General features: G+C 40.4%; 2 protein-coding genes across 5 annotated transcripts; both read right to left on the bottom strand.

Moving 5' to 3' along the window:
- Window positions 1-564: 564 nt before the first annotated feature.
- LOC131237283 (BEACH domain-containing protein C1-like) lies at window positions 565-5,231 on the bottom strand. Of its 4 annotated transcripts, none has more exons than XR_009167154.1 (6): window positions 5,140-5,231; window positions 4,244-4,496; window positions 3,987-4,137; window positions 3,478-3,553; window positions 2,003-2,074; window positions 565-785 (listed from the first exon to the last, which is right to left on the bottom strand). XR_009167154.1 is itself a non-coding variant. In XM_058234977.1 (5 exons), exons 2-5 carry the CDS (start codon window positions 4,300-4,302, stop codon window positions 2,055-2,057), a joined length of 306 nt encoding a protein of 101 aa, XP_058090960.1. In that variant the 5' UTR covers window positions 4,303-4,496; window positions 5,140-5,231; the 3' UTR covers window positions 565-2,054. The 4 variants fall into 4 exon arrangements, 1 of the variants encoding a protein (XP_058090960.1); XR_009167153.1 differs by having other exon boundaries at window positions 565-743; XR_009167155.1 differs by having other exon boundaries at window positions 565-1,781; window positions 3,987-4,496.
- A 5,783-nt stretch (window positions 5,232-11,014) lies between these two features.
- On the bottom strand, window positions 11,015-11,743 carry LOC131229598 (uncharacterized). Its single transcript, XM_058225598.1, has 2 exons — window positions 11,276-11,743; window positions 11,015-11,168 (listed from the first exon to the last, which is right to left on the bottom strand). The coding sequence occupies exons 1-2, from the start codon at window positions 11,643-11,645 to the stop codon at window positions 11,140-11,142; spliced, it is 399 nt and encodes a 132-aa protein (XP_058081581.1). The 5' UTR covers window positions 11,646-11,743; the 3' UTR covers window positions 11,015-11,139.
- Between the last annotated feature and the right edge of the window lie 6,496 nt (window positions 11,744-18,239).

Raw genomic sequence — 18,239 nt, 5'->3', positions numbered from 1 at the left:
AAACTAAGATAAGCTACTTAATGCATAATTATCTTAAGTTACCTAAGATCCAAATGTTCCTTTATTGCCTTCAACCCCTCGTGAACTAAGTTCAAGTTCACGAGTGGGACAAAATTTAGTTAGCCTATAAGCCAATTTTAACTATGCCAACAAACACACCTTGTTTTGTTGCCACTATAAAAATTTGTTCCATAGAACTGCTCCAACCTGATAAGATCTTAATTTATGATCTTTCGAGATGTATTTAAAACCATAATAGTGCTAAACTTTGTTAGGCTAAAAACTGAAAATATCATATTTTTGTAAAGATAGTAGTTGCTATGTGTATATATATCTAGCAAATCTCTTTAACTTTATTTGAATATCAGTAGTGTTCATAGGAAGGGACCATAACAACCAGCTCACTATTTGGCAAATCCCACTTGCTTCCGATCAAGGCATGAGGACACAACAATAACATGATTTCAAGTAACCATGAACTGGATGTATTTATCAATGGGACTGCATGGGAATATTAATTCAGTCATGATGGTCTAAATACTTACATGAGTTTGTAAATCAATCGAGGATGAAGGGAAGGATTTTTCTTTTTTCAAAATGGAATCAATTGATGACAGATCTTCTTCATGTCATCCAAATTACAGTCCCATGCTCAATCGGATATTTCAAAGTGAGAATACCTCTCTTGGATTGCATCTCATCACCAACACAAGCATCTTTCTGTCCCATCCCAACTATAACACCTGTATGACGAGGCCAACCAACGATGCTTGTGAGTTATAGAGCTGATTTAAAGAACACAAAAAATATTACACTAAAAAAATAAATAAATGCATAGCTACCAATAGGAATAGATAGAGGAAAGTTGTACTCGCTGAGAATTTCATGTCAATGAACTATCTCAAAATTCAAGTAACTTCTAATAATTTTCTTACCAGATGTTTAAACTTTAAGGGGCAGTCAGTATGTGTTTTCTTCATGATAAATTTTGACATATGCTGCCTTTGAGAATTTTAGAAAATATCATGTGCTGCCTTTGAGAATTATAACATAACATAAAAATAAAAGGATTATCAAACAAACTGATTTTTTTTTTGTCATAATGCAAAGTATAAGTGAAAACTACCAAGAATTTCACATAGTTCTTTTGCAGTACAAGTTTCCTGTACTTGTCCAACCTGAATCTTCCTTTGTATGTTTATTAAATCTTCGAGGCTAGAGTATACGTTTGAGTTTTCATAATTTTCCATTTCTAGCATAGCTAATCCCAACAGGTTCTATAAATCTATAATGCTTAAATAAAGGAAGATATATCAAATGGAGTGTGGTTTTCTTATGCATCAAGTACGGATAGATTTCTTTAGGCTGTTTGGCTCATGCTGCAGTATAAACAGAAAATAAAGAACAAAGGGAAAAACTCATGAGTTGTCCATAAATGCAAATAAAATATAAAACAAAATAAAATAACATGTGATTTCTTATGTTTGAGTAAAAAATAGAAGCTTTCAAACATTTCCACTGAAAAAATTATCATGGATTTTACAAATGAATTCAGCGCTCACAGCCTCACATAGATTTCGAATGAATGGTAAATGAATTTATATCAGTTCCTAAACATGTGATTGTGAGAGAAATTCAAAGGTAGAGAAAGCAAAAAGGGAAACACATCTCCCGCAAATATGAACCAGAAACAAGTTCCTTCATTTCTATGCAATTTTCCATAAGGTTCTCCCATGTCTTGCTTATTATTTCTCCTCCCACCAAACCAGATGTCTCAGTTTCTACAGCACGCATTCATCTCTCACCACAACAAACAACACCGGTGAATCATATCTTAGCAAAGCCTCCTAAGAAATACAATCTCAGAAGGATGCAAGCAAAGAAATCATTTTTTTGCAACAACAAAAACATAACTCAGAAGCACACAAGCCTCATAAAAAAAAAACTCATTGTCAGAAGCATGCAAGCAAAGAAATCGTTTTTGCAACAAACAACAACATACCTCCTTAAGTTGTAAGAGTAGGTCTCATGTGTGGCAAATGTGCTCACGACCCTCAAACCACAAATCTCCAGCCTATTAAAATCAGAACAATTAAAATTAGAGCCAAACACATCCAACGTTTGTGTACTTAGACCATGAATCATGCACAAGAGAATGAGATTAATGAAGGTGATAGTAATTGAATGAACAAATTATAACCAAATTGCCAACTTAATAACTTAAATGTTGAAATTTTGATAAAATTATAATAAAGGATATAAAGCATGATTTGTATTTGGAATAATGTAAGAACGCAAAGTCTTCTAATAAGATTAGCTTGCCACAATTTAACTATAAAAACGTGGCAAAGGCGCAGGAATAACTTTAAACAGCTTGTCTAAGAATTAAAATAAAAATAAATAAATAAATAAACCATAGGAATTGTGACAGCCTTGATTTACATCAACAACTTATAACTTCCATTCAGAAAATAAAGTTTACTAACTTGGAAAACAAAATAAATTGAATCAAGCAACAAGCACAAACACAAGTAAATATGACTAACCATCCAAGTCCAACTAATCCAAGTCATCCAGCATGCACCTATACTACCCATGACTATGTGTATCAAAGCCAAAATAGGTGGAGGTGCATAGACCAACATCCAAAACATTGCAATGTTGTGTACTTTGATCTGCATTGTGGACCTGACTTTTGTTTTTTTCTCATCTGATGAACGTCCTAGATCCCATACTAATGTGTCAAATTGGCACATGTGTCCTGTTATGCCATTTTCTCTCCATCAATCCATGAAATCTGTAACCATGGTGAAAAATAGATGAAATGGAAACCATGACCCACTTAAACATGGGAGGAAAAAAGCCAAACATAACCATATATGCTGGCACATGGCAATTTCAGGAGCAGAGGAAGATAAATTATGATTTTGGGATTTTTACAATTTTTTATGGTTTTCATATGTCCAGTCCCTCAATTTTTTTAATGTTAAGGAAAGTGATTACAATTTAGTCATTTCCACTTTCTTACATTAGTGGTGAAACATAGTAAGCAAGCTGTTGTAATACCCATCTACAATCAATAGCCCAACCTGTTCAAAATTCAAAAATTCAAAAAACAAAAATAAAAAATCAATACTCATCTTTCCAAATTCTTTAAAGGACAAACAAACATAAGAACATATTAAAAAACAGGACCTTATGCCTTTAGAAATTAGTTAGACATTTCAATTTAACATCCAAAAGCTGCTTCATTGGAACTATCCCAAATGGACTAGTTTTTATTCTGAGAGTTCCTCAAATTGGCTATGATAGACTGAAGTTGAACACATAAAATAAAATAAAAACCAGTTAAATACTCATAAACATAGCCTCAAGTTCTGGAACTTGATTTTTATATATATAATTCCGCTATTTCAATAAAAGAAATTTATGGAACTACTAGCAAAATTTCATTGCTAAGAACAGTTAAAAATATACCAACATCAAAATTCTTGTTGTCATTATCTACGCCAATTATACGTGAAGCACCAGCTGTTTTTGCACCCTCCGCAACCTATTAAGTTAGAAGTGGAGAATTCATCAATTAACAATCAACATAGAACCAGGAAAAACAAAAACAGTTGGACTGATAAAACAGTATAGCATCAACAAAATAATTTGTGGAATTCCCTGAAATTTTCACAAGCACAATGGTCATGACAAGCTCCAGTATACTATATATTACCAGACATAACTACATCTAATTATCTAATTATCTAGATATGGATTTCGCTAGAGTGATATCACAAGCACCAGGAAGAAACACTAATTACGTTAATTATATCAAATTTCTTTACAAAGTATGTATCAAACGGCAGGGAACAAATATAGTGGATTAAAATTGTGAGAGAGTACAGAATTCAATCACAAAACTCTTCAATGGGAGTATATACAACTCACAGTTTCCACGGAACTAGAAAGAGATAAGAGTGTGGAAGTTCAATCACCATAAGAGGCAGCACATCTGCTGTCAAAGCGCGGTCATCAACAACGAGGGGATTCAGATCATCTGAAGAAGTAAGCTCATGAATACTTGCCAAAAGTGGCCGCCAGCGTCTCAGAATGGCAACAATTGGAGGTAAAATAGTCACTCTTTTGCTGATGGATGAGCCACAATGCAGAATTAACCATAAATAATCTTGATTTCCCAATTAACAAGGACTTCAAATTTGAGCTGATGTCTACAAATGCATCAAACAAATACCTTTTGGAGGGCAATGGGAATTGTTGGGCCTTTTCCTTTTGCAAAGCCCACAACTCCATGATAGTTGCCACAAGCTAACATGGCAGTGTACTTGACCACTTGTCCTCCCCGAAATAGGAAGTGAAGAGAAAGATCACATACAATAGAGAAATGAATTTTATTCCTAAGAAAGAACCCAAATAAAAGAGAAAGGAGCATCACCTTTTGTAACTTTGCAAGTTCGATTTACATTGATTAGTTTCACATCAAAACCCTGCCATTATTCCAGAAAAATTAGAAGTTCTCAAGAAAAATGAAGTACACAAAGGTTGGTGCAACAAATGAATGACTTGCAGCTTAGATAAAAGGTTTCACAAAGAATTATAGAGAAAAATTTTGAAGCAGAGCTCGTAAGCAAAGGTGAAAAAGAATCATATCAACTAAAATACAATGCAATTAAAGATGAAATAGATGGCTATAGCATGCATCCATCATAGGAAGCATTAAGAGATAATAGGAAAGCGATTTTTGCCAGAGGGCTTACACAGATGTTTATGTTGACAGTGGACTGTTGGCAAGTAAATCTTAAACAATCAACCATCATAGGAAGCCCCACAAAGGATCAAGAACATCCAATGGCTCAATATATGCCCTTAAAAAATTTCTAATTAAGATTTTTGAATTTCGAATCCCTAATTAGGGATTTTCAGTTTTTTAATCTATAATCTACAATTAGGTAATCAACACTATAAATCCCTAATTAGGGATTGAAACTTAAAATTTTCAAATACACAAATCATTGCACAATGTTACTTTAAGTATTAAAAATGCTAAAAAAAATGCCCAAATTGATATGAATAGATAAGGAGAGAGAGAGAGAGAGAGAGAGAGAGAGAGAGAGAGAGAGAGAGAGATACCTGATGTTGCAGCAGAATGCTCCTTGATGTGCGGTAGATCGAGCAGAGAGAGAGATACATGATGTTGCAATAGAGGGCCGAGGAGATAGAGAAGAGAGAGAGAGAGAGAGAGAGAGAGAGAGAGAGAGAGAGAGAGAGAGAGAGAGGGAGAGGGAGAGTGAGCAAAGAGGGAAAGGGAGAGGGAGAGGGAGAGGGAGAGGCAGAGGGAGAGGGCCGGAGATGGAGAAGTAGAGAGAGGGAGAGGCAGAGAGAGGGAGCGCGCGAGAGAGGGAGAGAGAGTTTCACAGAGAGGGAGGGAGAGGAAGAGCGAGCGGAGAGGGAGCGACAGAGAGGGAGAGAATCACGTGAGAGTGAGAGTTAGGTTAGGTTTTTTTTCTTTTATACACAGGGCCCTGCCAGCATCCGTTAATACTAGCAGCCGGCAAAGGGTCGGCCCATCGGTCGGTTAAGGCCCTCTTTCTTATAGTGAGTCTAGGCAGCAATGCTACTGGACGTCAACAAGGTGGGTCCCACAATTGGACAATATAGATATAACGCATTCATCAAAGTGGAGTCCACATAGGTGGCCCACCCAGCTTAGAATCAACCTGATATTTATGTTTTCCTTCATCCAACAGTCAGCAGCAAGGTGGCCTGAAGATCCAAGGTACAAGCACGCCTGTACTACTGCTGCTATGGATCTAGTACCACGTAGATGGTGCGTGAACGCGCATCAGTAGTTGATAGGTTGTTTTCTTACCTAAATGTATAAATGATCACGGCCCACTCAGCTTCAACGTCACCAGCAGAGAAGCAGGTGTGATCTGCCGTGAAGACATGGAGGCTGAGATGATGCAAGGGGAAAATATCATCCACCTTTGATCTAGAGTCAACAGATCTGCTCGTACGCATGTCTTTGATCCGTGAAAATGTAGAAGAAAGAAGTATTGTCTGATCATTAGATGATCAGATCTTCACTATTTGAAGATAAGATTATTATCGTTTACATGAACCGAGTATTCTGGGTCAGGAACGGTCATAAAATAGAGACTAAGTTCTGGTCTGATCTAGATTCGTGAGCATGGTCCACTTGATGAACAGTCCTCACCGTCTGATTAGTGGGTTAAACAGATATGATAAGCTGATCTGAGATGTTGAACTGAGAAGATACAGAGTTGAAAGGCCGATCATAGCTGGTGGAGTCAATATGGTGGGCCAGGCAGCCAGTCATGCTGCTGGACAGGGCACCACATCAAGTGGATCCCACCGTCCCAGCTAGACGGTGGATAGAATACATTCATCAAGAAGGGTCCCATCGTCCCAGCTGGACGGTGAGGATACAACACATACATTAGGGTGGGGTCCACGTGCGTGGCCCACCAGCTGGGAGACCAGCTATATTTGTATTTTCCAAATCATCCAGTCCTACTAGACGTCCCTTTGACAGACGGCCTGGATAAACTCATCAGGTGGGCCTGCTGGGCAGCTAGACCTGTTGGGCTGGCGAATGGCATACACATCAAGGAGTGGTCCATGGGTGGGGCCCACCAGATGGGAATCAAGTTGATATTTATGATTTCCCTTCGTCCAGGCCAATCCAAATGGACTAGCAGCAGGGATAAATACATCTCAGTGGGCCTGCTGAACCTGGACGGTGGGCAGCAAGGTGGTCCAGTCCCGCTTGTTTTGACAGTCCGGATTTGATGTGCACGTCAGGTGGGCCACAAATAGGGAAGGGAGAGGGATAGAGAGAGAAAGAGATAGAGAGAGAGGCACCCATTGTTGGATCTCCCCTTCCTTCTTCCACTAAAGCATCCTAGAGCTCCAATGGATGAATTTCAAAGGTTGAGATGGACTTTGGATGGTGGGATTGGGTGGTAGGAAGGTGGGCCACACTAGCTCTCTCCCATGAAGCTTGGACGTTTCTGTGGGATCTGATCTATATGCGGAATAGGCCCACGGATCTGTCTGTGCATGGGACATGGCGATCAGGGGTCGGATAGCTTACCTAGCTGAGACGCCGCCATGGAAGCCGGATAAGAATACCAGAAAACCTGTAGAGCTTAGGATCTTCCTCTCCTTCACACCCTTTCTGCAAATCAGTAGATGGGACTCGAATTTATGCTATGGTGTAGGATTGGGGACCCAGCTCTCTTTTATAGAGTCTGTGGAGAGGGAGTTTGAAACCCATCACAACTCTCTCTCCCATGCTCCACGTTGTGACATCCTAGTTCAACTCAAACTGCTGTCTGCGTAAGACAGCTATAGCATTCCAGCCCTAGTACGCAGAGCTGCGTAGATAGACTGCGCAGTGCATCACCTGAAGTGGGGCCCACTGGTCTACTCAATCATCCAGTCCAACTGTATAACAATCCAGACCGTTGATCAGTGAGGCCCACTAGATAGAGTTCTTACATTCTCCCACTTGGGCCTCATTGAGCAACGTCAATGATAGTCATATATATAATAATTTTGTAAACAAGTTTTGATATTTTTTTAAAAAAAAAATATCTAAATGGTTAACCAATGAAAACAGTTGGACAATATGAGTAATGCTATTCAATCTGGTCCATCAAAACAGTCAGTATCGAAACGCGGTAGTCATCGCAACATTTAATTTAGGCGAAGTGAGTCTAAGCACGATCACAAATACTTTTAATCTTAACGACATAGATCATGAACTAGGAAATGTGGTATAAGGATTACACATTTTAGTGTGATAATATGTGCCTATCCTTAAGAGGTCCTGAACCTTTTTCATGTCTCCAACGAGACACAACTGTAGTTCCACTTATTTAAAATTTGCGCATATATATAAATAAGCAGAAATAAATCTTTATATCAAAATCATCTAAACAAACTGTATAAAATGAGATCTCTAAGTGTCTGTGAAAATCAAAGTACCTCAACTCCCACTAACTGAAAACATTTGTGGGATCAATGACTCCCATGGATGTTACATGCTCCTGAAATGGCGTGATAGGGAGCCCTTTAGTGAGCGGATCTGCAATCATCTGCTTAGTGCCGATGAATTCCACGGACACTTGATGATTCTGAACCCTTTCCTTTACAACAAGATACTTGATGTCGATATGTCTCGACCTTGACGAATGCTTGTTGTTACTAGAGAAGGAAATAGCAGCCGAATTATCGCAAAATATTCTCAACGGTTTCGGGATATGCTTCAGTACTCGCAAACCCGAGAAGAAACTCTGTAACCATAGTGCCTGATTAGATGCCTCATGGCAAGCAATAAATTCAGCTTCCATAGTGGATGAGGCTATGATAGATTGTTTCACGCTTTTCCACGACACAGCTCCTCCCACCATCATGAAGATGTATCCTGAAGTAGACTTCTTAGTATCGACGCAGCCTGCGAAGTCTGCATCTGAATATCCGATCAACTCCAACTGATCAGACCTTCTGTATGTGAGTCCGAAGTCTTTTGTTCTCTGAAAATACCGTAATACTTTCTTTGCAGCTATCCAATGTTGCATTCCTGGATTAGATAGATATCTTCCCAACATTCCAGTGACAAAGGCAATGTCCGGTCGCGTACAGACTTGAGCATACATGATGCTCCCTACTACTGATGCGTACGGAAATTCTTTCATTCGATTCTTTTCTAAATCATTCTTTGGACACTGAAATAAACCAAATTTGTCGCCCTTCACAATGGGGGACTTTCCTGAAGCACAATTTTGCATGCCATACCTTTCGAGTACCCTAGCAATATAGGTCCTCTGTGACAAACTGAGCAGTCCAAGTGTTCTGTCACGGTGAATCTCAATGCCAATGACGTAAGAAGCTTCACCAAGGTCTTTCATTTCAAACTTTTGAGATAAAAATTTCTTGGTGTCACTCAACATCCTGGTATCACTGCTAGCTAACAGAATGTCATCAACATACAAAATCATCATAACGAACTTACTCCCACTGGTTTTAATGTAGATGCATTCATCTGCAGTGTTTTCTACAAATCCATATGAAGAAATGATTTCATGAAACTTAAGGTACCACTGCCACGATGCCTGTTTCAACCCATAGATGGACTTCTTAAGTTTGCAAACCAAATGTTCTGCGCCAGTAGCTACAAAACCTTCGGGCTGCAACATGTACACATTCTCATTTAGATCCCCATTGAGAAATGCAGTCTTTACATCCATCTGATGTAACTCTAAATCCATATGAGCTACAAGAGTCATTATGATCCTGAATGAGTCTTTCTTTGATACTGGTGAGAAAGTCTCCTTAAAGTCAATGCCCTCACGTTGGTTAAAACCCTTGGCAACAAGTCTGGCTTTATATCGTTCGACATTACCTTTGGAGTCCCGTTTGGTTTTAAATATCCATTTACAACCAATCGGCCTTATTCCAGTGGGTAACTCTACAAGATCCCATACTTTATTGTCCTGTATGGATTTCAACTCATCTTTCATGGCATTAAACCAACGAGAAGGATCAACACTTTGTTTGACTTGTGTAAAGGATTCAGGATCCTTTTCCACCCCTATGTCAAAGTCGTGTTCCTGTAAGTATACGATGTAATCGTCTCGATTTACAGGCCTTCTCTCTCTTTCAGATCTTCTTAATGGTTCAACTTGTTGGGTCTGATCTTGATTTTCCTCATCAGTGGTTTGTATATGAGGTTCTACGTGGTGCTGTGCAGTAACTGAAGGATCGACTGCATTATTAATGTCCACGTGATCTGGATTGACTATGACAGGAGTCACAGTCCTTTGTTCCTCAAATACAAAATTTCTTATGTTCGTGCTCCCACTGTTTTCAGTGTCCTCAATGAATCTGGCATTCTCAGTCTCAACAATCCTGATGGAGTGGGAAGGACAGTAGAATCGATAGCCTTTTGATCTTTCTGGGTATCCAATGAAGAAACAACTTATGGTTCTAGGATCAAGCTTCTTTTCATGCGGGTTATAAATTTTGGCCTCAGCAGAACAACCCCAAACATGTAGATATCGGAGACTTGGTTTTCTCCCATTCCATAACTCAAAAGGAGTTTTGCTTACTGCTTTGCTGGGAACCCTGTTTAATATATGAACTGCGGTTTTGATCGCATCACCCCACAGAGATTCTGGTAATGTTGAATTGCTGACCATACTTCGCACCATATCCATAAGGGTGCGATTACGTCTTTCAGCAACTCCATTCTGCTCTGGAGTACCAGGCATAGTGTACTGAGCAACAATGCCACAATCCTGTAGGTATTTAGCGAATGGCCCTGGATTGCGTCCTGATTCGTTATATCTGCCATAGTATTCACTACCACGGTCAGATCTGACAACTTTAATTCTCTTATCGAGTTGATTTTCAACCTCGGCTTTATAGATTTTAAAAGCATCCAGGGCATCTGATTTCTCACTGCTAAGGTATAGGTACCCAAAGCGAGAGTAGTCATTTATAAAGGTAATGAAATATTTGTGGTCACTCCATGAGGCTGTAGGGAATGGTCCACATATATCTGTATGTATAACCTCTAATAGATCTACACTCCTGGTTGCACCTTTCTTTCTCGTTCTAGTCTGTTTGCCTTTTATGCAATCAATGCATACTTTATAATCAGAAAAGTCTAGAGAATGCAAAATTCCTTCTCGCACAAGCCTGTCTAATCTCTCACGAGATATATGGCATAGCCGCCTGTGCCACAATATGGAGGAATTCTCATAGTCTAGTCTTCGCTTAGATCCCACTACATTTCCATGCAAGGTATTAATATTATAGACGTGAGAGGCAATCAAGTCTAACTGGTATAAGTTGTTTACTAAAGAGCCGGTTCCAACTTTAATTGAATTAAAGTTAATACTAAAACTTTTATTTCCAAAGTGGAACGAATATCCCAACTTATCTAAACAGGAAATTGAAACTAAATTGCGCCTTATAGACGGCACACAGAATGTATTAACTAAATTCAAAAAATGACCAGACTTCAACTTAAGCCTATAGACTCCTATTGCCTCCACGTCAACTTTGACACCATTGCCTACGTATACTGAGCGCTCCGCATCAGTTGGTGGCCTGGCCTGTAGTAATTCCTGCATAGAAGTGCATATGTGAATAGTAGTTCCTGAATCTATCCACCAGGAATCCGCTGACACATCGGTCAGATTAGATTCAAAACAGACAAGAACAGAACGATTACCTTTCTTTATGAGCCAATCCTTAAAACCTTCGCAGTCTTTCTTTAGATGACCCGTCTTTTTACAAAAGAAGCACAGTTTGCCTTTAACCCGTTTGTGTTTAGATCCATTTCCAGATTGATTTTCATGGTTTCCAGATGGAGGACCAGAGAATCCATTATTAGAACCTTGTTTCCTCTTCCTTCTACCTTTATTCCCCTGCCCATGCCCCTGTCCTGAAGTCACCATATTAACATTTTGAACTTTTATCATCTGTCTGATCCTGTCTTCTTCTTGGACGCACTGAGTGATGAGTTCATCCAATATCCACATGTCCTTCAGAGTGTTATAGTTTACCAGGAACGTGCCGAATTGGGGAGGTAGGTTGTTCATGATCAAATGAACTAGTTGATCATCAGTGAGTACAAGCCCTAGAGCACGGATCTTAGAAACGACTTCGATCTGCTCTACAATGTATTCACGGATGTTGCCTTTTCCATCGTAGGACGAGCGAGTCAATTTATTCAGAAGAATGCCTACTTCAGATTTATCAGATTTCTTGAATCGTTTTCCCATTTCAGTTAGGAAAACTTTAGCCTTATCTGTTTCAGGCATGGCACCCTTCATCGATTCAGAAATTGAATATTTAATGACTTTCAGGCATGTATCATTTGATCTAAACCATGCAACCCATCTATTATATTCAGCTTTAGTGGCATTATCAGATGGCTTTGGCGGTTCTGGTGTTATCAGGGCAAGATCTAATTGAAGACAACCCAGTACAACTTCAATGGCGTTCTTCCATTGAGTATAATTAGATCCATTTAAGGCAGGGACTTGATGCGTATTAGTTGGAATTGAGACTGAAATATAATAGATACACATATACTCACATTAGTTCATTATTTCACAAAACAGTTTAGTAAACAAAATATCAGGCAAAGATAACTGATTCAGTTGCTAAGGGAGGCATCAACTGAATCATCCAGGATGACGATGAGCCCAACCATCTCATCCTAGTGAGAATCTGTTACATCATCATCATTCCTCCTATGGGTGGTAATGACAACATGTTAGTAATCCTCCTAAATATGAAGCTAAGTGATGTCAGTGATGTAAATCTGAGACACTCAACACCTGTGGGTGAGATGAGTCTTTCAGCTTTACATTACCTACACCATTTACTCCACCCGTTCACTTGACTGCCAAACGGTAATCGTCTGTGTTTTCGTTACCGTACGCATGAAAAAGTGAACGCAACTGTATGCAATCTTTCTAATCACAATGTTACAAGTCTGTACTTGTAAAGTTTTCATCGATTGAGGTCACTATGGTGGCTAACACAACCAAATCCAAAACTACAAATATAGACTTTAAGATTGCTATTATAATCCTGCCTCTCTATGGATTATTTCTTAATTAGTCCGATGCGGTCCATAAGTTAGTTGATACTAACCTTTTTGGAAATAAAGGGACCTTAAGTGAAACATATAAATAGGTTTCACACCTTACTTTCCAACGGTCCATATCAATACTTAAATATGGGTGATGGGCAAATAATAGGGCCTAATCAGGACTCTCATTTGATCTGTACTTGTTCAAATGAGCATGATTAAATCGAGCTCTTGACATTCTAATAATGGACCGATATTATGGATTGAATAAATTTGATGGGTAGATCTGTGTATGGCCATCCATAAGTTTGAATAGATGAGTTAAAAGTCAGATGAAAGTTCCTGATCAAACTAATAAACGGTCAGATCATAATAAATGGTCCCTATCCTCCTGAATGAGTTAGATCATACGCTCATGATTGAACCCATATATGGTCCAGGCCAAAAATAAAAATAAAATTATATCAGAATGATATCAAGTGGACCAGATTATCGGACCAATGGGCCTTGAATGATGTCAGGGCCCACTAAGAGAAATATTGGATAATAGAAAATCCGGTTCGGGTCCTGAATTGCAGACCCGACTATCATTCAATCGGGTCCGCAAACCCGTCACCCAAAAACTCGGGTAGGTAAAATCCCTGCCTCTAATGCTTCCGTTCGAAAACAAAGCAGCTGCTGCTACTGTTTCTGTTCGAAAAAACAGCCGCTGCTGCTGCTCACCGTAGTTTTGAAAACGAGTTTTGTGCTACTCCTTCTGAGAGACGAACTGCAATCGTGGCCAGAATCTGGTGGCTAAATCCATAAGCCGCACGAGTATTGCCGTTGTCTGAGAAGATTAGATCCAGGAAGGTGGCCGTAATCAATGGCAGCAACACCCAGCCTCTGAATGAAGGATCGGACGGCCACAAAACACGATGTTGATGGCTGACGGAGATAGGACGAGACCATCAAGAGCCTTGGATGAAAGGGTCATGATCAGAAAAGGTGGCCGAATCTCCGGCATCCATCAGGCGTTGTCGTCAGGAATGGCTAGCTTCATGGATGATACAGGTAAGGATTGAGAGACAAAACCCTAACAGCTAGTTTGGGAATCAAAATCCCAAACGGTTTGTCTGGATTTGGGGTTTTGGATCAAAAAAAAATCCCTAATTAAAACTGGATTTAGGGTAATGGAACTGAAATCCCCAATATGGGAATTGAGATTCGAAATTTCTATATATTTGATTTCTGATTTCAGGGAAAAATCACTAATTCTCTGATTTGGGGATTTCGAAATTGAAAACCCCTAATTTCACAATTTGGGGATTGAAATTCCTAATTCCTAATTTCGAAAAAACTGAAATCCCTAAATTTCAAAATCTGAATTTAGGGATTAAAATCCAAAATTCCTAATCTCTGAATTTGGGTTTGAAATCCGAAATCCCTAATATAAGTTGGATTTTGGGGTTATTAGACTGAAATCCCCAATTTTGAGATATGGGATTCGAAAAACCCTAATTTAATATTACAGTATTCAGGGATTCGGATATCCCTAATTAACTTAATGAATCTGTATCTGAAACAGATGAATTTGATCATCCATTCCTATGTACAGATCTGCTCTGATACCAAATGTGGGATCTGATCTATATGCGGAATAGGCCCACGGATCTGTCTGTGCATGGGACATGGCGATCAGGGGTCGAATAGCTTACCTAGCTGAGACGCCGCCATGGAAGCCGGATAAGAATACCAGAAAACCTGTAGAGCTTAGGATCTTCCTCTCCTTCACACCCTTTCTGCAAATCAGTAGATGGGACTCGAATTTATGCTATGGTGTAGGATTGGGGACCCAACTCTCTTTTATAGAGTCTGTGGAGAGGGAGTTTGAAACCCATCACAACTCTCTCTCCCATGCTCCACGTTGTGACATCCTAGTTCAACTCAAACTGCTGTCTGCGTAAGACAGCTATAGCATTCCAGCCCTAGTACGCAGAGCTGCGCAGATAGACTGCGCAGCGTATCACCTGAAGTGGGGCCCACTGGTCTACTCAATCATCCAGTCCAACTGTATAACAATCCAGACCGTTGATCAGTGAGGCCCACTAGATAGAGTTCTTACAGTTTCTCCTGAGAGCTTGCTTGAAAATGGAGAAATGAGAGAGAGAGGGATGAGTGCTGGAGTGATGTGTACTTGACATGTAAGGGATAGGTTGCTTTGAGTTTGGGGTTACTTTGGTAAGGAAGTGATGGGAAATGTACTTGACAAGTGATGTGTACTTGATTGATGTAATTGATTGATTGATTTGACATGTTCTCTTGCGTGTTGCAAATGCACAGTGTTTTTCCTTGAACTGAATGCGGGCCCACATCTCCTGGCCTAGGTATCGCATCGGCGTACAAGACGCGGTGTCGGAACCGCAACGACGGTGTGGTTGCTAGGGTACAAATATCGGGTTGAACTGACTCTAAAATATAGGATATGACTTAGGGTCACGCGCAACTGCTATCTACGTGTCGCGGGTCTCCGTAATTCAACTGGGAGAACTAGGGAAGCCTAAGGAATGGTATGGTCTAGGATACAGGCCATGGGTGTACATTGGAGTGGATAGCAACATTGTTATGTAGCAGATTTTATTTTCCAACCTTGTTATCCATGTGTTTACTTCATGTTTTGCTTGGGTTTGTGGCTTCCTTCTTAGTCCATTTTGTGGCCCATCATGTTAAGACCCATCTTAGGTGTGTGGGCCATCATTTTTCCAGACAAATTGGTGTGTATTGCTGCTGGATAGGCAGCTGACAGCTGCACGTCCCAGCTGGGTTGACGTCTAGCCATGGGCTGGCCATCCACCCTCCTTCGACCCACCTTAATGTATGGTTCTATCCACGCCATCCCTCCATGGTGTGGCCCACATGGTCGTGGCCTACCTCCCAGGGGGATGTCCACATGTGGGGCCCACTTTGATGATTTTAAGGGCAGCCGTCCAAGGCCCCTTGATTGTCCAAGCTGGGACGCCCAACCCTATTGGGTTGCTGCTGGACGTCCAGTCCCGCAGCTGGCCCACTTGATGTAAGTGTTATATGCACTCCTATTTGGTGGGACCCACTGTGACATGTATGGGTCACCAAGGAACAAAATATTTCTATAAATTAAATTATTGCTGGATTCCAGCAGGCCCAGAAAGTGGATGGGCTAGAATTTCATCAATAAGCCCAAAGTTGCTGCCCATAATTATATGTTTTGGGGTAGCATAGCCCATCATATTTGGGGATGTTTGCACACACATCTTGCCCTATTTCCTATTATTCTTTGGGCTTAATTAGTGCACATTTGAGGCCCACCCCAGTTGGGTTTTATTGGGTCCATATTTTTTGCTAATTGTTGGACTTTTAGGCCTTATTGGGCTAGAACTTTCTAGATAGGCCCATTAGACCTTTCGACCTATATTTACTATATTATTGTGATGGGTTTGTGAACCAAATTACACAAGTAGTTGGGCCTTTGGTTTCCCACTAAATTAACCTTGTAATTGGGCCAAGTTATAAGGCCCGATTCACTTGATTTAAGCTTAAGGATTTGCTCATATGGTTGGAATAATGGGTTGCCCATTAGGCCCACCACAATATATGGGTTTATGACCTTTATGATTGAGCCCAAACCTTACTATGGGCCCACAACATTGCCTATGAGTTGGGCTTTGTATGATTGCCAACTAGGTCCATGTATTGGTATAGGCCTTGGGCCTTGATTCACGTTTGATTTTAGACGGGCTACCTCTTGGAACTAGTTGAGGTTGGATGTCCTCCTTGGTGATCCTAAGGTAGGCCCATGGGTTCTCTAAAAGTGGTTAAAGGTCCACCATAGACCCTTGCTTGGACCGTTTATCCTTTTAGGCTTATGTCTTGTTCTCCTTAGCTTTGTGGGCTAACCTAAAGCATTCCCCCCCCCCCCCCCAACTAGAGGATTTCTCCTTAGAGTATCTGTCCATATATCTAGGCTTAGTCCCTCCTTGGGAAGGAGGAGTGTATTCTATGTCATCATCACCGTATGACGCACCTATTTCACCCTCATGACCCATATGCATCATTGTGTGGTTGGATTGCATTAGTGTGGGGTCATTGGGTTGGTATGATAGAGGGATGGAGTTTTCCCCTCTTGTGCACATTGAGTACTTGGAGCTGGTGCATGATTGGTATGTCTGATTCATGTATTTGGCATCGCATCTCATGGATATTATCGCTCTTGCTTCACCAGGGCCTCGCCTCCACAGGTATATTCGTGGATGGCTAAATGTGGACACCAGAAATATATTATTTGAGCATTTGGGGTGCATAGGATATCCCTGGGTGAAAGCCCCTAAACCTTGAAGGTACCTGGAAGATGCCTCAAAGCCGTGACTGAGTGGAAATCATGAGCGCCTGAGTGCCTTACAACATTAAGCCACATCTCCCACTGTCGTATAGTCGGTTGAGAGGGGATGTGGCCTTATCCGCCTGAGTGAGTGGGCATTGCTAGGCTGAGTTTGACCAGCTTGTGAGTGGTTCAGCTACCATCGAGCCTCGCTAGTGATTGGTTGTCCACATGCAGGTAGTGAGGTCTCCTACGCTCGTTTGACTGTGCGGGTTTGTAAAGCGTCAGTCATCATGTAGTGTATTTGACCCCGGTGGATTCCTTCTTATCGAACTGTACTTGATATGTGGATTGTATATGAGGACTGGCATTACTTCGCATTACATTGGCATTGGTGTAACGCCCTGAAATTTGAGGGTCGAGCATAACTCAGCTCCCAAGTTCCAAAACATCACTTATGCAACATATTTTATGATGAATGTATGTTGACTGTATTAGTGCATAACACATGGAATAGATTAAGTCAAAACACAGATATGATTCAGGGATAAGTAAATAAAGCAAGCGGAAGACTTATAGAAAAATATGTGTACAAGTGTAAATCCCTGAAGTACATATATAAACCAGGTCGTATGAAAGTGTTAATTAACAAAATTATAAGTATCAAGTTATATCATTTCAATTCCTAAAAATAATCCCAGAGTCCCACGCATCAGACCAAAGCTCGTTAGAACCCATCTGAAAACTACATATAAGAGAAGGCAACCTCATCATCATCCATCTCCCGCTCTGCCTCAGAGGTCGCATCAACATCTGCAACATCAGAACCTAAGACAGAGTCTGGTGGGTGTTTAACACCGCCCCAGAAACGTGGGAGTGAGTGATCAACTAAGTGGAACAATAAGGTACTGGTTAACATGTTATCAGTTCAATCAAGCAGTAATGATAAAGCAGAACAATTAAATAAATCCTAAGTACTCTTGTTAATGCAAGGACGTATGCAAAATGATGCATGCCCTCACACGTACACCCTCAGCGTCTTCATCTTACGTTACGCATGACACCACCTAAAAGTGCGCCACATCTACAAAGCACATGCAAATGCGGTGCATGGATATTATTACCAAGTTGTTATTAGTCCATTTCATACAGCAGGATTGGGAAGTTAAGATACCTTCCTCATGTCACCATCCAAACAGTGATCCATTCTAGGGTCATCAATCCTAGTCGTCTCATACGATCATATATTTGAGGTCGTAG

This window comes from Magnolia sinica, chromosome 2 (genome assembly GCF_029962835.1).
Source record: "Magnolia sinica isolate HGM2019 chromosome 2, MsV1, whole genome shotgun sequence".
In the NCBI taxonomy this organism is placed as follows: Eukaryota; Viridiplantae; Streptophyta; class Magnoliopsida; order Magnoliales; family Magnoliaceae; genus Magnolia; species Magnolia sinica.
This window is presented reverse-complemented; position numbering and strand designations above follow the sequence as displayed.